Source organism: Ostrea edulis, chromosome 6 (assembly GCF_947568905.1).
Source record: "Ostrea edulis chromosome 6, xbOstEdul1.1, whole genome shotgun sequence".
In the NCBI taxonomy this organism is placed as follows: domain Eukaryota; kingdom Metazoa; phylum Mollusca; class Bivalvia; order Ostreida; family Ostreidae; genus Ostrea; species Ostrea edulis.
The window spans coordinates 61,429,155-61,452,206 of NC_079169.1; the positions used below are offsets into that span (position 1 = coordinate 61,429,155).

The following is a 23,052-nucleotide window of genomic DNA, read 5'->3' on the forward strand; positions in this document are numbered from 1 at the left end:
AAACCATAATATGCGGAGTGTCGTCCTCTATCTCTGCATTAGTACAAACACTCGTTAGAACACAGCATTAGAAATGAGAGGTTGGACATGCGTTTTCTCTTACATTATAATTACACTCTATACACAATCCAGAGCAGAATCCAGAATTTTGCGGGGTTTTCAAGATGCCAACATGAAGAATAGAGTATTTACTCCCAAATCTATCAGAGAGTCAGTGCAGCGAAGCAAAATACAGTGTGTTGACTCATGTTCAACGGTGGACTCCTGCATATCTTTACTGTATAATAGTGTTGTAAAGATTTGTCGACTCTATGACCAAGATTTCACTCACGAAGACTCCTTCTCTTACGAAGAAAACTGGGATTATTTCTACATTATTAGAGGTAAATGAATTTTAATTTGTGCGCCTTTCTCCAAAGTTAGGATGAATCATTTTTCAATATAAAGATTAAATCTTGAATCTTTTCGGAAATACAGATTTACCATGCATGATTTTATTCACATTGTAAACTTGTTAAGCAAAATAGATTACGAAAGACCTATACATGTATATATATGACAGGGCCTTAAGTTGGCCCCTAATACAGTCAAAATACCCGGTATTTGTGAAACACTGATTTAAATTTTAAAAAACCAAAAACCTCAAATCTTGTCAATTTACAGAAATGAACATGCCATAATTATCGCCGGTTATCGGTTTTTTCTCCACCTTCAGTGATTAACGCTTGCTTTTGATTTCAATGCGCACATTGGGGAACATTATTTCCCTGAAACCTGCTTAAGAGATACATGTAGAGCTCAATGATATAAATCAATCCATGTTTTCTGATGCGCTTTATATGGATAATTATGGAAAGGAATTCTAAACTTTACTAACTAAATTTTTTAGATCTATGATCTATAAACAACATTCAAATGATCAAAAATCCGCAAACTTTGGTTAAATCCTAGGGTCGGCCAGTCCATACCTGTGGACAAACGGGGGAAGAGTAAAGGTATCGGACAGATAACAACCTCGTAAATCCCATAAAGAATACAAATGAAGAGAGATTGGTAAACACAGCCCTCTGGACACATTAAAGTGGGATCAGGTGCCCAGGAGAAGTAAGCATATCCTGTTGACTGGTCATACTCACCGATATCCATGTAAGATAAGGCGTACGTAGGGACGTAAAACAAACCAAACTACAGCTAGTCCACCTAAAACGAACTTGAATGAATGACTTTTAGAAAACATAATTACATGAAAGAATCCGAAACAATACAATAACGATACGACTTGAAAATACAAGGCCGAAACTAAGTAACAGTGGTACAAAGTCCGAAGCAATAAAATAATGGTTGCGACTTGAAAATTCAAGGTTGAAACTCAAGGCCGAAATATACAATAATGGTTGTTCATTTTACGTCCCGTTGAAAATTTTTCACTCATATTTGGACCGTCATTAGTTTGTAGGTAAGGTACTATTAATTGGTGGATTATTTTACGTCCCGTGGAGATTTTTTCATTCATATTGAGATATCATCAGCTGTTGATGAAGCACCACAAATTTAGACCTATGCTTATAGCGCTCAGGGCTGTAGCAGTGAGGTTCTTCATCGTGCCAACGCCTGCCGTGACACGGGACCTCTGTCTTTGAATGTCATATCCGAATGATCCGTGATTCTTCTAAATGCCGAGCATTTGGCAAAGGAACAATCACTACCTATTTTATCGTTTTAGGTTTGACACGACCATGATACGAGCGGAGCTCAAACTCACAACACCCGGGTTACGATCTGAGCGAACGCTCTATCACCGAGCTACCACGGCCGTAGCAGTCAGGGTTCTTTAACGTGCCAACGCCTACCGCGACACGGGGCCCACGTTTGAAGGGTGATATCCGAAAGACTCGTGAATCTTACTTCTAAATACGGAGCATTTTGCGAAGGAGCAATCCCTACATGTGTTTACATCTTAAGTTTGAAGCGGTCATGGCACGAGCGGGACTCACGAACTTCCGGTTACGAAGCGAACGCTCCACCTCTGAGCTACCGGGGCCGGACTTCAAAATTCAAGGCTAATTATTCCACTGCATCATATTGGTCCACCTATTTGTTTCATTAATTTTTTTCCCTCTCCCCTACTATTTCTTTTTTATTATGTTTTTAAAAGTGCTTTTTTATTGCTTGACTTGTTTTTATTGGTTGACTCGCTTTATTTAATTTGTTCAGTGCTAGCAAGACCTATAGAATAAAAAATACATGTAGAGAACGTTAAAGAGAGAAATTCTACCACAATTATTGCAAAGATCTAAGGAATGTCGCGGTCATTAATATAAGATATACCTTCATACGTACATGTAATAACCGATAATGAGACAATTGATACACATCTCTCTTGCACTTCGTAATTTGCAAATACAGCACTAAAGTCAATAACTGAGAATTGAATTTTATGATACAAATTGATCAATATATGTTGCCAAAACAAATTTATAAATGACTACTGGAGAACATTTGCCATTCAATATAAATCAATTTTCTGCATTCCGAGATCGATACACCTGTAAACAAATATGTCGATGCACACACACAGTTTTCTTGGAATGTGTTTTTTTCAAAGCAGTTGATATAATCTGTAAAAATCAAACTAAATACTTCTAATATTTTTCGAACTAAATCTAGTATACCCTAAAATTCAATCTGATTAGAATCAGATCTTCTCTGTTACACAGTGGCGGTTTGAGAAGATCTGATTTTAATAGATTGCCCTATTATCTGACTTTTTTCGTCAGCTAAAAACATTAGGCCTAGTCCGTTTCGGAAAGTGTCATGACGTCAAAGTAACCGATCAACTGTATATTACTGGGCCGTTGTAGAATAGAAACAAAGTTCTTGTCGTGTTTATTGCAGCACAACCTCGGTTGGCTGGTTGTATATTGTTTAAGGTAGATCTATACTCCTCACTAAATGGGCTCAATCATGAAAAAATTGCTTCCAAAAGATGCAATTATATATATTCTAGCAATACATAAACATAGAAAAATACATATGTTGACATGTTACTTTCTTTGCTATTGCCTTTCAGCATTAAGCACTCTATTGCATCTTAATGAAAATATACATGTTTTTCATTCTTTCATAAAATTTGTATTTTTTTTTTCTCTCAAAGAAATGGACTGTAATACACAACATAGATTGTATATACTTTATTAAACCATATTTAGTCAATTTTTGTAATAAATTGGAATTAACATTGTCATAATATAGACTTTGTGAACCCAAACATGTGAAAAAATATCATTGAAAATACCATGTCGATGTCAATATTGGCCATTTTTGCAAATTTTTATGGACTAAACTTTGAATAAATTGTATTAATTTGTAGATTATCATCCTTAAAAAAGGATTTGCTTAAAAAAAATCATATGTTGACGCATTACTTTAGAAGCTATAAGCTCTACCATACGTACACCCCCAAGAAAAATTATGCACTGCCATATTTAAAAAAAAAACATTTGAAGTTTCAGTATTTTTATAACCTTGGATTTAATCTAAACTAAAACAAACTATAAAAATTAAAAGATATAATATGTAATTTGCCATTCTTCTTGGTATTTTACAGTCTTCCTATATATATTTTCTAAAGAAGGATATTCACAATGTACATGCATAACGAAATCTTGATGTTCATATTATTATGATCAATACATGTGTGTGATATAAATGTTTACAAAATGTTATATCCTACTACAAAATTCTAGATAAGTATCTACTAGTCATGGAAATTCTTTCCATGCGCATAGATTTTATGCATGTATACCTCTGAATGATAAGTAGGTGCAGTCTCATTGATAAACATAATTCAAAGCTCTGGCATCATATGTTGCAGAAAAGCACTAGTTATAACAACATTCACTTAATCATGTACAGTCACTTAATTCACTTAAAAAGATTTACATTGATGTACTTATTGATTGCCTTGATCATGAACATGTACAATGTAATAACCCTAAATTGAAACAAGTGAGCCAAAGTGTACAATATATCATAAATTTACATACATGTATGTCTGGTGGCATTTTACATATTTGAAAGATAGTGCACAAGTTTTTCAATGACAGTCTTTGATTTTGATCTTCTGCATTTCTTTGAGTTTGCTAGTGGGTCACTAAGGACATTGCGAATGCCATTGTTTGGGTCACGTGTATGTATCACTTTCAGTTTTGCTAAATCCAATGAAAGTCCAATAAGTTTTTTCATGGTAGCAACAGAAATCACTTTACTCAAGCACTGACTGTGTAGCATCTTTTGATAGTCTCTCACTCTTCAGTTCAAGACCCCTTCGCTTTTTACGGCGTTTTGCTTGGCGTAACCGCTTTCTCTTTAGGGACTGGGCTAATTTCGTGGTATACTTGATGGTATATCTCCCAGGGGACATCTGACATCGTTTGTTAAGCTAAGAAAAAAGACACTTGATAACCAGTAATTGGTATTTAAAAAAAAAGAGGACATGGTACAATACACATGTAGTAAACATGCATTTCTGACATTACATATAAATGAAAAATTAATGTATGCATTTTATATGATGTGCAATTTTCAAAATGTTTACCAACCATACACACATAAATAAAACAAAATATGAATAAAGTACCTGCCCCCCTCCCTTTATTGATGGAATAGTCCCAAATTGTCTTTCCACAACCTAGTTAATCATTACTATATAACACATCACATTTACTAATAAACATGCAAATCATCTGTCTCCTTGATGACATGGCACTATCAAAGATTTCTCTGAAACTATTACATGTTTTCACAGTTAGTATATTAGTATTAAAAACAAAGGTTTATATGTTAGTTGCAAAATGGCCATATTGGATATTGGTCACATGATGAAACAATATAAACTGAAATCATTAAAGATATTTGTAAACAGTTGTGAAAATTCAAATGCACATGTAATATAACCTGAAATACAAGTGTTGGAGGAACATAACTTGCATATCAATTTGTAAAGATCCACTAGGTTGACGGTGAACTCTGGCCAAGACGTCTTAACAATAAACTAAACCTCAATAAAATAAACAATGTGAAACCATTGAAACTGTCAACATGAGCTGCATCTGAAATCAACTGTTCTACCTCAGTGATATATTTGTAACCCTCATTCTTTTAGCAAACACTGGCAGCAACCCTTGTTTCTAAACTTTCAAAACCTCCATAAACCCTGTCATAATAATCATGTTGGCCTCATATGAATGTATTTTTGCTAAATACAAATCACTGGTAACACATGTACATAAAATAAGATTACTACAAACTTGCATTCTTTTGGGTGCTTTGCTGGCTACCATGTGATTAAAATTTTCATTGGTCTGTGTTGATCCTAACATTGCAAGTTCGTCCGATTTCCCACAATATATCTTGAAGAGGTCTTGTAATGCAGCACGTAAAGGTCGGTCTGACAGAGGCTTACCATATGGTAAATTCTTTGGCTTGTACCCCGATTTTTCGCTTTTGCACGAAGTTCCGCATTTATCATGTTCATCTAAGATCATCAAAATGCTTTCAGTTAATTATAGATAAAGTGTTAGTTTACAACAATCTGCTTCTTTCTATTAACATACACACCATATAGATGAGGAACGATGGTTTGGAGGTCTTCTTGTAGCTGTGTTGGGCTCCCTTGCCTCTGTTTCACACAATACATGAAGCATCTTTCTATGTGTCCCCGAACTTTGACATTTTTTAACACTCTGTATGTGTTGCTCATATCCTCAAGCTTGCCTGTAAAACCTTTACGTGTGTGATTGCTGTCGCTCTTCTTTGTAATGTTAGGATCCACAGTAGCTTTAACCCTCGCTATGGTGGTAGAATCATTATCCATGACCAGAGTGTTCACCTTCAATTTGTATTGTATATTCAAAAATGTTGTCATTTGTATTGATGTAAATTGCCATATTTGCTGCGATAATTATATAATATTCGTGCATGTTGTTTGCACCGTACCAGGACGTCTTGGCATGACAAATTCTATGCAATATTAGATTTAAAAAATTCAGCTGTAAATATAAACAACTGAAACTTATAATATAGTATATGCTATAGAAATATCCGTTTCCCTTCATCCTTGAAGCTTGTTCCGTTGATTTAGCTGAGGCTGTCCAATTACATGAGCATGTGTGCTTTCTTGGAGGAACTCCCTTCTTCCTAGCATTTGTGCAGATTCTACAACGTTTACTCTTAACAGCATATCTTATGCAGTTTTCATTCATATGGAGACGTCAACATAGCCGATGAAGGGATGCGAAATTAAGGCCTATGCTCGACGCTTACGGGACCGCCATGGTGGTCTTCGCCCCACATGCGGAAGGCCTGGGTTCAAAACCCGGCCGCAACAGACCAAAGTCGTTAAGGTTGTTCACTACACCCAGAAACAGTTTCTCAAATCAGTACGAATTCATTTAATTATAGGAGATATGATGATATACAATAAGTATATATGTCAAAAAATATACAAATTTGGATAATAACTAACATGATTCTCAAAAAAATATTTCAACACATATGAAAAAAAGACTGGGATTTGAACTCGAGGTCTGCGGTTCACCAGCCCAATGCTTTAATCACTGAGTTACGATGATAGACAAACAAAGCGATCGATACAAATAATTTCACTAAACATTTAAATCGCCATCTTGTGACGTGGTGTCATACAGAGTATAAGCTTTAGTGTAGTGAGCTACCTTAAACAGGTAGTGACAGTTTCATCGTCAAATGCTCGACATCAGGTGTGAATGTTGCGGGTCCTCAGAGATTACCTTAATTAAACATGGATACCCCGTAACACAGTAGGTGTGGCACGCTAAAGAACCCTCACTGCTCAATGTCCGTAAGCGCATATATTACATAAACAAATAACACAAAAAACGACAAGTATCAATAATCTACATTGGTAACAAGAGTGATACACTGTTGTACTGAATGATTCTTGTTACCAATGTAGATTATTGATACTTGTGATTTTTTCGTGTTATTTGTTTATGTAATATATGCCTGTTGATAAAGACGCGGGTTGCGTCGAAAATTTGAGTTTTAAGGTAGGTCCCTAGTCCTGGACCTACTTGTGATTTCTCAAAAATTTGAGTTTAAATGCTTAGATTGTTCATTTGAGGGTATGATAAAAAAAAAAAATGGGGGGTTGTCAGTAGAATGAGTAAATTATGGTATTTTTATTACGTGTACCCCCATTTGTCAAACGGCAATATCAGAATTCATTGAAGAAGTCCTAGACTATGTCCATAAAATTTTGTTTGAGGTATGATGCTGCAATATTTAGATCTAAAACTTCATAGTTATTTCGGATTTCAAACATTTCGGTTGAGCATCACTGAAGAGACATTATTTGTCGAAATGCGCATCTGGTGCATCAAAATTGGTACCGTATAAGTTTTACAATATGTCTAATTAAATAATTAAATGTGAAATTTTAACACAATTTCATGTTTTTTAATAATGGTGGTACAAAATTGAACTCAATACAGGCCCTCGGCAGTCAAAAATACGGCACTGCAATACCAATAATATGAATATTTTAAAAATTTGACTAGTGATTTTTCATTCAAACTCACATATTATGTTCATATATGAATGCTTGTTAAAATACATTTAGAAAATCGGCCCTTTCTCAGCATAATATTTTCACAGCATCTCAATTTATATTTACATGTTTTGGCCAAAATAGCCATTTTGAAGATGATTTTCACATAATAGAACATAACAAATATATACCAACATAACAAATATATAGCAAGATAACAAATATATAACAAGTGCAGAATTGTTTTATTTAATTCCACAAGTGCATTATTGCATATCATGAATTTTTTGTTTTAATTTACAGATAATTTTAACATGTAATACCCCTGTATATCAATTAAACAAATATGTACCTCTGGTTTTATGTGTGAATTAGATGACAAAAAAAGGAAAGAAGATTGGAGCCATAGTCTACTCAAATATAAGTGATTTGAGTGTTATTGTATTCATTTTATTAAATTAAAAAAACATCCAAATACGTTTGGTAATAATAGTACGTGAACCAATACCGGAGTTCGATCCGGACATGACGTCACGCTACTAGACCCGTATCTTATCAAATCCGACACTTTAAGAAAGTTAGGGTGTTGTTAAATATTTCTTCACTTAGGGCAGAGTTCATTGCTGTTTCTGTGCTTTATATAAAATATTTCGAATGCAATGTGTATCATGTATGATCCTCTTAAATGTACGTTAAACAACTGTATCCCATTTCCATTCTTAACGACCGTGTAGCGTGTGACAGTGTGGCGAGAATTCCATCGTCATCGAAAGCAAGTTTTAATTAAACTTGTCTAGATGGTTGAGCGGTCTAGTGCGCTGGTTACAAGCTGCTAGAATATTTGGTTCCGCAGGTCGTGAGTTCAACCCCTGGTTGGGGCGGAAGTGGGTATCCAAATAAAGTGAAATTTTCTGTGCTTATATATATATATATATATATATATATATATATATATATATATATATATATTAGCACTAATCTGGCCCAACGGACCGCCGTAAAATGGCTGAAATATTGCCAAAACGGCGTAAAACCTCAATTACTCAATCAATCAACGGAACGAAAAAAAATTGGAACATTACTTAGTTTAACTGCTATCTACATTATCTTTATTTTTATTTATTTATATCATCGGAACAACGTCTTCCCTATCCATTACATCTAACAAATTTTGTTTATACTACATTCGGATTAAATATTAACAATAATTCAACGTTTCCTGGCTCCTTTCTTAAATATAAATCTATTGAAAATCTGTTAGAAAACGCGCCTCGGGCACGTATCATCATTTTTCAACCGGTCACGGTAGCTCAGTGATAGAGCGTTCGCTTTGTAACCGGGAGGTCGTGAGTTCGAGTCCCACTCGTGTCATGGCCCCGTTAACATAGGTAGTGATTGCTCGATCCTTCGCCAAACGCTCGGCATTTAGAAGTGAGAATCACGAGTCTTTTGAATATGACCTTTTAAAACGGAGGTTCACGGCTACGGCCCACAGCGCTAAGCATAGGACTTCACCTGCAACTAATATGTCAGTATGAGAGACAAATTATCGACAGGACGTAAAATAAACAATCAATCAAAGGTTCAATGGGGGCAGTCGAATTAGATGCTGACTTCACATTGTCTTGAAGAAAAGAATGTTGACAAGCTAAACAGTTCTGTCAAGACCTCAGAATTCTGGGGGTGGGGTTAGTATGGGGGTATTCATTCAGGTCATCAGTTCAACCTTACATTTCAACTACGTTGCATATAATAATAACACAAACAAGATGTGTTTGTGAAACACAAAATGCTCCCGATAATGGCCAATTTCAAAGATGGCCAAGGTCATAAGGACAATTATCTTGGTACAGTACTAGTAGAAAGATCTTGTCAAAAGAAATGCTCTTGTGCCAGATCTATTATTTACCATTCAGAAGTTCTGACCAATGTCAATTTTTTTTAAAAGTAGGTCAAATGCCAAGGTCAAAAGGTTTAGTACCCACGGAAAGGTTTGTCACAAGGAATACTCATGTGAACTATCAAAGCTCTAGCACTTGCTGTTCAAAAGTTGTTAGCAAGGTTAAAATTTTCAAAATGTAGGTCAAACTCCAAGGTCACAGGGTCAAAAACTTTGGTACCCGCGAAAAGGTCTTGTCACAAGGAACACTCATGTGAAATACCAAAGCTTTAGCACTTACTGTTCAAAAGTTATTAGAAAGGTTAAAGTTTCAGACAGAATGAGGAATTACAAAAACAATTTGCCCCCCGATCTTCAATCTCGGGGGTATAAAAATATATTGTCAAAAAAGGTTAGGGAAGGGACAGACCCTTTCCTGTTGCTTTGCACGGTGTATACTAAGTATACTTAGTGCTTAAGGTAGCTCATTACACTAAAATTTTATTTAATGGCTCGTTAAAGCATCTCTAATGAGGTATGATTTCACCATCGAAAGTTATACAAGTTCTCAATTATTTTATATGAATATTTTGTGATATTTCCCAGAATGATATAAAAAGATGTTTTGTTTGAAATGCTGTGATTCGGTGTATGATAAGAATACCTAAGAAAACATACCTTAAGGTGGGTCCTTAGTCCTGGATTTTTGGGGTTTAGGTAGCATTTTTTTGTTTGGAATCAATAGATTAACATTCAGAGTAATGAGAAAAGGCAAATTAGTTAAGGATTTCCAGATTTATTTTCATTACAAACACTACTGAAGTAATGTACCCCTATGTAGATTTTTATGAAATTCATTGGAAACAGTTATCTGTTTTTATTGTAAAATAAAAACAACAACAACAATTTTAAATTGCATTTATTTATCAGGAAACATGTCAATAACTAAAACACATGTCATTTTCAATATGTTCATCAAGTTTTAGTATAATAAGTGCAAAATTATTGAATTAGCCTTATTCTCCAAAATGTTAAAAAACAAACAAATATGGACACAATTTTCTTATAGCATGGTTTACATATCATTTTTTCTGTTTATATTAGTAGATGTACATCTGTTATAGTTATTTATGAAAAAAATCCATACCTTTCCTTAATAATTTCAAATCTATAGCTTCCAGAGTATGTTTACCCCCATAAAAACCCTAAGTCTGGCACCATACAACTGAGCTATTCAAAACCACTCATGGATTAAAATTTTATGTAATTTCATGAAAAGACACAGATAATAATTCCTTATCACCTTGGTAAAATGTTTGTGAAAAATATAGGAAATCTATTGCATAATGGACTTGATAAATAATTTAATGAAAACAGAGTTATTGTCCTTGGATTCAATATTTTGAAACGCATCTTTGACTATTCAAATATAACTAAGACTTTTGAAATATTTTATGGCTAACAAGATTTTTTACAATAACTATTGAAAAAGACTCAACAAAATTTATGTTCCAGTCATTAAATTATTGACTTTGCACAATCTTATGACGTCACAGGAGTGTGGAACTACGTTAAATACTCAAACGTTCAAAATATTTATGAAAATTGAAATCGTTATTTGTTAATATTTTATACAACTACGGATAAAATCTTCAAAAAACATGTCAGTTAGAAAAGATATATCGAAGAAATATGTTATAAAAGGTATTGAAACAATATGACCAAATTTCAGATATAGTCACTATATTCAAAGGAGAATGGAAAAGTACCGATCCCGATCAAAATTGATAGAAATTACCAAAATAATCATATTTTTGCTAATTGCATGTACTGTTCATCATTAAATTAGTCTCTTTTATAAATTCGTTAATTTGTAAAACCTTTTACACCAAGGGAATGCAGTTTTCTGATTAGAATTTTCTCTGACTACTTTTTTATAATTCCGATCGGGCTTGGTTCAAATTTGAAAAGTCGTAATATTTCTGAATTTTGACCATTTCATTTCAATTTCTTTTTAGAATATATTTATCTGATATATCTTTTTTTCTAATTGACATGTTTTTTGAAGATTTTATCCTTCAACACAAATGCCTACATATAGGAGCTTATAATTATTACATATAAAGTTAATGTCAATCCTTGGCTTGTACGTACATTTTTGAGAATTCATGACGAACAACACTCTTTAAGATACGATTTTCTGTTTTATTACTATATTCATGGGATAAAAATCCCCACCCTGTGTTTTATTTGGGATATTTATTCCCATTCATACTCAAATAGGATATTTACTCCCATTTCATTTTCATTATGGTACATTTTCTCCTATGGGACATTGTATCCCATATTTTAAATTATATTGAAAGTTTTAGAATGCGTGGGGGTTAAAATCCTATGGGCAAACTCGGATTTTTTTTCTCCCATGGGATTTTTTGTGGGAGCACTAATGGGAGTGAAAATCCCATGGGATTTTTTTTTATTTCATGTAAAATGTCTTTAAAAATACAATAGTTATATGTGTGAATGTTGGTGCATGTTTTGTGAACATAAAATCCCATCATTTTTTGTAAAGAGTGTATTTGTATCCTTCTTAATAGAAGGGTTGGCGAAACTTCGGACTCGTGTCCAGAGTTAAATGTCGCACTGTTATTTATGAAATTTTATTTCATTTCATTATCTTTTCTATGAAAAATAAAGATAAGGCATGCTTTTTTTTTATTAAAGTTTAGGGGCGTTACATATGTATACACGAGGGTGCGTTATACACTAGACCCATAATTAATCTATCACCTGGGCCTAGTTCCAACTGACTCCTGATAGAGAAGTAGATAAACAGAAACTTTCATTTTGATAATGAAATGTTGTACAAGCAACAATCAAAATGCACTTGGGCATAGAATACTTATAAGGTTTTTTCCAATGTATGTACATGTACGATTTGATTATTCTTGTTCAAAAAATAATTTGGTTGACAATATTGGACGAGAGCCTATTTCTAACTTTTGTCACCAATGTCCAATGAAAAACCTCTCTCTGAAGGCACCGAGGTGGCCAGCAGGGACAAAAACTTACGCACTAATAATGCAGGAAAGTGGTTTTCATTTGTAGACCACTAAAGAAGTGGAATCATCATCGGGGTACAGTTTTTCGGAGAGGTAAAAATTAATTCACGGTCGCAAACATCCCCCTTTTGGGAGATATACATGTACACTTAGCTATATATGTAAGTTCTGTTTCACATAATGTACACTACATTTGAATTTCACCGATTTTCCATCATGAGATCTTTTAAAGTATGTCCGAACAATGGATTTCGGACTCATGTTTACAGAGCGACATCCAAAATCTAATGATTTATTTGAACATGAACGATTTAAAAATGGTTTGGCTTTATCCTAATATAATTTTTACTCACAAAAACACTGAGGTGTTCAGAGTTTATGAACATTACGGAAAAAGCCAATTTTAACGAGTACTGGACTATGAAATCATTTGTCGATGATCGGTACGACCGAGCGATAGTCGAGTACTCGTTAACATCCCTTCTTAGTACATACTAGTATACATGTGAAGAGATCGGTACGAATAATTTTCAAAACTCGTGGAATTGGAATGTTTAGCGGTTACAGGGTTCAGAAATAATTTGATGACATTCTCAAAAGTATTAATCATAAAAATCAAACTTGGATATGAAACACATTTGTTTAAGTTTTACAATAAGAACCAACACAACGTGTTCCATTTATATTTAATACAAATGGCGACGTATTTAATCTTAAATGTGGTTGTGTATTGTAAAAAGAATAAAAATAGGGTACTAAGATGGTGATCAATTTCACTATGAATCCATTGCTATTTTAAGATAGTGTGCACGCCTTTCCATATGTATAATCGCCCCACTTCATTTAACTAACTGGCATATTTCATTCAGTTCTTCAAACAGTAAGTTCCCTTAAGGAAAGTCCGTGCTTTTACGTATCCGGTTTTAAATTTTAAACACCGACTAGAAAGTTCCAGTTATAACTTTGTTTGATGTTTGTAGTTTACGAGAACTGTACGAGTCAAATTTAGCATTCAAATGTGAATCTTAGATATATTTACCATGAATTATTATAGTGTGAAGTCCTCAATAGCTCCAATGGTACAAAGCAATGTAATATCTACATTGAAAGGCTCATAGGCTTAAAAGGCTCATAGCTTGCAATCTAAGCCTGAACAAGTTAAAAATCATACATAGGCGTGATCCTCACAGTGGAATTCACACTGAATTTTAGGGAGTGTGTTTGGTTTAAAGAAACCCAGAATTATAAATCCTCAGAAAATCATCAGCAAAGTTGTTAAATATTTGAACTCTTCTTCACAAGTACTTTCAAGAAACAAAATTATTTGTACATGAGCTGTAGTTGCTAGAATCTACATATATGTTACACTATATTTATTTTTTCTATAAGTATGAGATAGCATGTATGTATTTTTATGTATTATATGATTGATAGCCAAACAAAAAAAGAATAACACACACACTCCTTGTGTTCTAATTGTCTGGCAGGACAAAATTTTCAGTATGTTTTACATATATATATATTGTCATATTTTGTTAATCTTTTTTTTTTTTTTTTTTTTTTCTTTTCTTATTTATTCACATTATGACAGTCAGGGTTTTAACATCATGCCCTTACAAACCCACCTGACTAGGGGGTACAGGGTATTTTATCTACCATTTACTCACACATCCACTCTAATAGGCATTCATTCAAAGATAGGAAAAAAGGAAGAGAATTAGAAAGGAATGAAATTACTCTGGCTTATCATATGTACACTATACAAAATAATATTAATCTAATAGGTTGTCACAAACTAAAGGTTTTAAATGTAAAACAAATGTACTGTTATGACATTGATAATAACTTCCGATGATATACATAGGCTAATTAATATATACAATTACATATTATATATTCTGGATGATCTAAAATCTATAAATCTTTTAATTTATGAAATGTATTCCATTTCTTCTCAAAAACATCTACATAATCATTTTTACATGCTAACTGCCTTTCTACTTTGTACACATTTGTCCAAGTGGTAATAAAGTTATTTAACAAAGGCGGATTGCCTCTACATTTGCAACCATACACAAAGTACTTTAAATAATAATTAATCAAATTGATCATTTCATTTTCTGAGCTACCCAGCAAAAAGGTTTTTTTTATCAATAACAATATTTACTGAAAAAAAATCCCTAAACCATGACTGCACATTCTTGCAAAATAAAACAACGTTTTCACAGTTATACAAAACATGCTCTATTGATTCCCTTTCTTTTACACAAAACGAACATAAATCGTTGTCTATTTTCTTTATTTTGAACAAAAATAAATTTGTGACTAAAATTTTTTGATTTATACGATATTGTAGCCACTGTAATTTTGTATCCTTTGTAATAGTAAAAACATTTTTATTAATTGTATTCCACTCTTCTTGAGAGATATCAAATTGTATATCCCACTTCTTTTGACCTCTAGGTTTTTCTTCACTATGATTAAAAATTTGGTACAGTTTTTTCTTGTTTATTTTAAAATATATGAAAGGGGCTATATGTATGGGAATAGTAGGTTCTTGAACTTTTATAAACTGGTTTATTCCATTAACTCTCATTGCTTTCTTCAATGCTTGTCTTAAACCAAAAAATTCCAAAAAATGAGATTTTACTTTATACATTTCCATGAATTGATTATAATTCATGATATTCTGTTAATCTTGATTTTAAGACTGTATTTGCTGTTAGAATTTACTATTTTCAAAGTGTGCAAAGAATAATTGTAAAACTTAAATTTAAAAATGGGGGTTTACATATTCAAGAGACCATTTTGCAAAATATCTCTGGTCAACTATGGTAAAATATGTTTTTTTGTTAATCTTAGATATAATTCTAAATATTTTTAAAGAAAAACTGGCATGTAAACAATTTAGATTTTGAGAATTTTTCAAAATTGCGATATTCTGTGATTTTTTTCTGAAGGATGTGAGCGGATTAAACAGCAATTTTGTATGTTTTCAAATGAATATCTTTAAAAATTCTCTCAGTAAATGAATAGCTATTGGTTTTTATATATTATAGCTTAATATGATGTGCTTTGGTGCATATTTTTAATAAAACATGAGATAATGCATTCTTGTGTTAGAATTTGGCTTTTGCATTTGGGGGTATATGTGCTCTGTAGCACATAGTATAAAAATAAACCTGCAAAGGTATGTCTTATATGGGCTTTTTAGTTAGTTTATGAGTTGTTAAAGTTATTTAAATGAAAAAAAAAATTTGATTGACAGAAATATTCTAATAGTATTTACCTACCATAAATGTGCGTCTGGTTTCGTTATGTTGTAATACAAACAAATACTCGTTTTTAAGACTTAAAAATTGGGTGTTTTTCTTAGTCAGTTTTGAATAAAAGATTAGTTTCTTTATTTCTTACATTTTTGTTAAGTCACGAGAAAATACCCATACAATATCTTAAAACTTCGAAGAATTAAGAAATTCCTGACTTGAAGATTGATTATCTCTAATCCTTTTAACTTCGGCTCCTCATATTCAAACGATTTTAATATCGGTATCGCATTAACAAAAAAGCGGAAACAAGTCGCCTAGTTCACCGTTATTGGAAACTAATGAACTGTATTTCCATAATCAAATAAAAGCAACGAAAGAGCTTCAAATTGCAAATCAAAAACTTCCACGCGACAATGACAGCTGGACATTAATATGAACCAAGAATAACGCAGGTATTCAAAGGTGTTTGATTTCTGTCAATCTTGACCTTTCATAAAAGATTGTAAAGTGGACCAAAGATGTATATAGGATGCTGCTTCTTTCTTCCTGAAATAAAAAGAAAATCGTTATTTGTTTCTGCAGGTCTTTGCCCCTGATTTTGAAATCATGCTCAATAGAGATTTTTGTGTCAATGACAATGCGCTTTTATCATTCTCATGACTCGTCTCTTGTATTCCTAGTATACCACTCTGAGAATCATAACGGTTATAATATCACAATGATCACTCTGAGAATCATAACGGTTATAATATCACAATGATCACTCTGAGAATCATAACGGTTATAATATCACAATGATCACTCTGAGAATCATAACGGTTATAATATCACAATGATCACTCTGAGAATCATAACGGTTATAATATCACAATGATCTTGTAGTATATCACTCAGAGAATCATAACTGCTATAATATCACAATGATCTTGTAGTATACCACTCAGAGAATCATAACTGTTATAATATCACAATGATCTTGTAGTATACCACTCAGAGAATCATAACTGTTATAATATCACAATGATCTTGTAGTATACCACTCAGAGAATAATAATTAACTGTTATAATATCACAATGATCTTGTAGTATATCACTCAGAGAATAATAATTAACTGTTATAATATCACAATGATCTTGTAGTATATCACTCAGAGAATCATAATTAACTGTTATAATATCACAATGATCTTGTAGTATACCACTCAGAGACTCATAATTAACTGTTATAATATCACAATGATCTTGTAGTATACCACTCAGAGAATCATAACTGTTATAATATCACAATGATCTTGTAGTATATCACTCAGAGAATAATAATTAACTGTTATAATATTACAATGATCACTCAGAGAATCATAACTGTTATAATATTACAATGATCTTGTAGTATATCACTCAGAGAATCATAACTGTTATAATATCACAATGATCTTGTAGTATATCACTCAGAGAATAATAATTAACTGTTATAATATCACAATGATCTTGTAGTATATCACTCAGAGAATCATAATTAACTGTTATAATATCACAATGATCTTGTAGTATACCACTCAGAGACTCATAATTAACTGTTATAATATCACAATGATCTTGTAGTATACCACTCAGAGAATCATAACTGTTATAATATCACAATGATCTTGTAGTATACCACTCAGAGAATCATAATTAACTGTTATAATATTACAATGATCACTCAGAGAATCATAACTGTTATAATATTACAATGATCTTGTAGTATACCACTCAGAGAATCATAACTGTTATAATATCACAATGATCTTGTAGTATACCACTCAGAGAATCATAACTGTTATGATATCACAATGATCTTGTAGTATACCACTCAGAGAATAATAATTAACTGTTATAATATCACAATGATCTTGTAGTATACCACTCAGAGAATCATAACTGTTATAATATCACAATGATCTTGTAGTATACCACTCAGAGAATCATAACTGTTATAATATCACAATGATCTTGTAGTATACCACTCAGAGAATAATAATTAACTGTTATAATATCACAATGATCTTGTAGTATATCACTCAGAGACTCATAATTAACTGTTATAATATCACAATGATCTTGTAGTATACCACTCAGAGAATCATAATTAACTGTTATAATATCACAATGATCTTGTAGTATACCACTCAGAGAATCATAATTAACTGTTATAATATCACAATGATCTTGTAGTATACCACTCAGAGAATCATAATTAACTGTTATAATATCACAATGATCTTGTAGTATACCACTCAGAGAATCATAACTGTTATAATATCACAATGATCTTGTAGTATACCACTCAGAGAATCATAATTAACTGTTATAATATTACAATGATCTTGTAGTATACCACTCAGAGAATCATAATTAACTGTTATAATATCACAATGATCTTGTAGTATACCACTCAGAGAATCATAATTAACTGTTATAATATCACAATGATCTTGTAGTATACCACTCAGAGACTCATAATTAACTGTTATAATATCACAATGATCTTGTAGTATACCACTCAGAGAATCATAATTAACAGTTATAATATCACAATGATCTTGTAGTATACCACTCAGAGAATCATAACTGTTATAATATCACAATGATCTTGTAGTATACCACTCAGAGAATCATAATTAACTGTTATAATATTACAATGATCTTGTAGTATACCACTCAGAGAATCATAATTAACTGTTATAATATCACAATGATCTTGTAGTATACCACTCAGAGAATCATAATTAACTGTTATAATATCACAATGATCTTGTAGTATATCACTCAGAGACTCATAATTAACTGTTATAATATCACAATGATCTTGTAGTATACCACTCAGAGAATCATAATTAACTGTTATAATATCACAATGATCTTGTAGTATACCACTCAGAGACTCATAATTAACTGTTATAATATCACAATGATCTTGTAGTATACCACTCAGAGAATCATAACTGCTATAATATCACAATGATCTTGTAGTATACCACTCAGAGAATCATAATTAACTGTTATAATATTACAATGATCACTCAGAGAATCATAACTGTTATAATATTACAATGATCTTGTAGTATACCACTCAGAGAATCATAACTGTTATAATATCACAATGATCTTGTAGTATACCACTCAGAGAATCATAATTAACTGTTATAATATCACAATGATCTTGTAGTATACCACTCAGAGAATAATAATTAACTGTTATAATATCACAATGATCTTGTAGTATACCACTCAGAGAATCATAACTGTTATAATATCACAATGATCTTGTAGTATACCACTCAGAGAATCATAACTGTTATAATATCACAATGATCTTGTAGTATACCACTCAGAGAATCATAATTAACTGTTATAATATCACAATGATCTTGTAGTATACCACTCAGAGAATCATAATTAACTGTTATAATATTACAATGATCTTGTAGTATACCACTCAGAGAATCATAATTAACTGTTATAATATCACAATGATCTTGTAGTATATCACTCAGAGAATCATAATTAACTGTTATAATATCACAATGATCTTGTAGTATACCACTCAGAGAATCATAATTAACTGTTATAATATCACAATGATCCTGTATCGTACAAAGAGTACGTTGGGCTTGTGCATATGTAGTTACATTGAATTCAAAAGAATGAAAAACAATGTTCAGTTGTACAATTTTTCAAAAAATTTCAAACCAGCAAGAAACAAAATGGGACATGATATTAACGAATTGTAAGACCTTGAAATGCAGCAAATTTGAAAACCCATTAATATGTTTAATCGCATATCCCATCTTCTATTGATAGAGAGAATATACTTAGTAAAATAGAATATTGTCATGCTTATACATTTATGGTTTCTTCTTTCAGTTCCAGATTGGTCAATTACTAAAGCAGAATGCAACAAACAGGACCACTTTCTGTATGTATATTCGCTGGACTTTTGCTTTAAAGTTTTTCTCAAAGAAAAAACATATGACGAAGCTTTAAATGAGTGCAGAACATTCAGTGGCGGCAATCTTGTGAAAATCGATAGAAAATTAAAGCAAACAGAAGTGGAAAAATACCTCGGTAAGGTCATTAATAAATTAAAGAAAGGCATATACAAATTTGAATTTTCATTTGATGTATTATGTACGTGTATATGTATACATTTTTCTTTAGTACTCAATATTTCTTTATTATGTCTTTCCTTCCCAGAAGGGAGATATATCGTTTTAGTGTGAATTTTTCTTCTTCTTTCGCTTCTCATAAAAAGTTTATCAGGGCCATACCATTTTTGTCTTTTGACATAGGCCTTTGATATTTGGTATGTGGGTATACCATAAGACAGTGTGTCGCGTACTAATTTTGATGACCTTGACCTTTTATGTGAAGGTCAATTAATATAATTTTAAAGCATTTTTTGTCCGGATCATAACTTTTTTGTCTTTTGATATAGGCCCTTCATATTTGGTATGTGGGTTTACCATGATAAGACATTGTGTCATGTGCCATTTTTGATGACCTTTGATTTTTTATGTTAGGGTCAAATAATAAAAATTTTGGACATTTTTTTGTCGTCTGCACCATTACATCTTTGTCTTTTGACATAGGCCATTTATATTTTGTATGTTGGTAAGTTTATATTACTAGCATATGTTCTCAACACTGTTCCTTAGTTGAAGCAGTTAGGTGATTGTTATGTACCGTAACTCTTAATTTTCCACTTTAAACATGACCCCTAAAATTGTTTTTTAAACTATGGAAGAAGAGATATCAGTTTTAGTGTGATAAAAAGTTCTTCCTAGTTTGGTTTGTTTTTATTTAAGTATTTTCATCCCTGTATGCGACAATAGAGTTTCCGTTAATGATAATGCACATACGAAGAAACGCCGTTTCTTCATAGGTGTAATACCATTAACGGAAACCTTATTTTCGCATACACGGATGAAAATACTTAAATAAAACAAACCAAACTAGAAAGAATTTTATTATCGAAATGATTTTTATGTCTTTGAAGTGTGGAAATATTTGCTTTAATTTGAAGACGACAAAATCAAATTACTGCATGTTTCGTGAGAATGTACATGTACAGTGTAACATAGGTCATCGTGACTCTTTCCTCTCGTTTTGAAATCTAGCAAGTAAGCAACGCTCGGTATTTCTATTTTGATGAATTGTGATTATCTCTTTTAGATATATTTCATGGATTTTAAAAATTATTTTCCCGCGATCGCATACGTTCGATTCGCCAAGGACAAGATTATATACGAAACAATTCGGATTTTTTAATACGCTAACTCGCAAGTAAATAAACACATACTGATAACTGAAGTATGATAGTATGCCCCAAGTCAATGAACGAAATGAATTATATTTCATTGATGATAATAATGCATTTAGACAGTGGGAAAAGTGCAAATCTAATTTAAACTGTCCGTCTGTATTTTCAACCGGTACTGCAAATCAAACAACGTGAATGTTAAGTCCCATGATGTTCGCTTCGAAATCGGGAGGTCCCAGGTCCGAATCTCGACCCCCAGGCGCCGCGTCATACCAAAAGCGTTTACCACACTAAGGAACAGTGACTATTCCTTCTCCAAGCGACCTACATTTGCAGTGAAAGTCACTGGGCTTTCTGATATGACCTTAAAACGTACGTCCCATGTTACGGTAGTTTATTGGCACGATAAAGAACCCTCACTGCTACAACTCAGAGAGTCGTGCATATATCAAACTTTGTGGCACTTCACCAAGGTATCTGCATGAGTGAAATATTCTCTAATGGGATGTAAAGAAAAGAATAAACAAACGAATATACTATTGCTGACTACAATTGCCTTGATTTAAGTACTAGTATACGGTAAGTCAATAATGTAGTGAGCTAATTCGGTTGTTTCATAACACACGGACTAATATTTTCTTTATAGATACGATGTCCCTCTACTTCGATTCTAGTGACCAAATTCGCATCGCTGGATACCACTCACATGGCAATGAGTGGGTGTATGATGACAACCAAGTACTAACCTACTTTAACTGGAATACTGCTCAGGACCAACCGGAAGGACAGACGGGTATCGCCATAAGCTTGGGGATGACCTCTGGGTACAGATGGCACGATGTGTCGGACAACAGAGACCTTAAGTTTATTTGTGAAATTAGGGCACAGTAGAATAGAAATTCAACTGTATGGACTTGAGTTTTAAATAAATCAATTTTATTGAAACAGTGTGTGTAATGAGATTGAAAAAAAATCTCTGAACTATACTATTACAATTAGTTCTGTAGAATCGACGAATATGTGTATAACTAAATTTGATATTCTGTGTATTATTTTTCTCATAAACTGAAAAAATCTGATAAACATATTTCCTGATACTCTGGTGGTAAATGATTATGAAAACTCGTAAATGTTAATGCATTTTATTCGCGGTTTTCTAAACCAATACATTTGAAAACCTCTTCTCGTCTCTAACAATCATATAGGATACAATTGCTTTACGGAGGTACTCTACATCGTCATAATGACAGCTGGCTTCCTTTTAAACCATGAATACAAATATGAATGTAACTAATATTTGCCTATTCATTTCAAACATCCTTAAAGCTTGTCAAGTTGAATAGCTCAATAGGTTAGCACGTCGACAACTGAACTGTAGATCTCGGGTTCGAGTCTAGCAGGTTTTTTGTTTGTTTGTTTTGGGGGGTTTTTTTTTGGGGGGGGGAGGGTTATATTTCAGATTGCTTTGTACTAAAACTGCATGTTTCGACGAAAGAAATTTGAAAAATTTCAATTTCAAAATATTGCTGTACTCTTTTCTTCCATATCAAATTTCTCTGGTGTAGCATTCATCCTTAATATACTCTGCATTTCTTAATACTAGAACTGTGCCTGTTCTACGTAATGAATTATGCATACGTTTACTCCCCCTCGGATCCTCAGATCTTTGATTTACGAGAATAAAAATACCAAAACAAAATGCACAGTCACTTTTTATTTGGATTCTCAGAGTATTTTGATTTGGGTGGGATTTTTTTATATTGCTTTCATTAATTTCTTTCAGGAATCACAATATAATCGATATCCTGCAGGAATATTTTCATCCAATTCTTGTTCGTTATGTTTAAATAAAATTAACATATCATCAAATTAGCTCTAGTGCAATTATCAGATGCTGTCCTTTGGGTCAAATGAATGCAAATAAATATTGACACATTTTTGTATTTGTATCA

The 23,052-nt window shown here is 32.5% G+C and overlaps 1 protein-coding gene across 1 annotated transcript; it reads left to right on the forward strand.

The window, feature by feature from the left end:
* Positions 1 to 35: 35 nt before the first annotated feature.
* LOC125647294 (C-type lectin BfL-2-like) lies at positions 36 to 23,040 on the forward strand. The gene is made up of 3 exons (XM_048873978.2): positions 36 to 383; positions 19,705 to 19,905; positions 21,747 to 23,040. The coding sequence occupies exons 1-3, from the start codon at positions 74 to 76 to the stop codon at positions 21,989 to 21,991; spliced, it is 756 nt and encodes a 251-aa protein (XP_048729935.2). The 5' UTR covers positions 36 to 73; the 3' UTR covers positions 21,992 to 23,040.
* The last annotated feature ends 12 nt before the right edge of the window (positions 23,041 to 23,052 follow it).

What these genes read in the sequence shown, in the direction of transcription:
- LOC125647294 (XM_048873978.2), top strand. Translation starts at nt 74, where the DNA reads ATGAGAGGTTGGACATGCGTTTTCTCTTACATTATAATTACACTCTAT. An exon ending in TTATTTCTACATTATTAGAG is followed by an intron (nt 384 to 19,704) that starts GTAAATGAATTT and finishes TTCTTCTTTCAG; the next exon opens with TTCCAGATTGGTCAATTACT. An exon ending in AGAAGTGGAAAAATACCTCG is followed by an intron (nt 19,906 to 21,746) that starts GTAAGGTCATTA and finishes TTTTCTTTATAG; the next exon opens with ATACGATGTCCCTCTACTTC.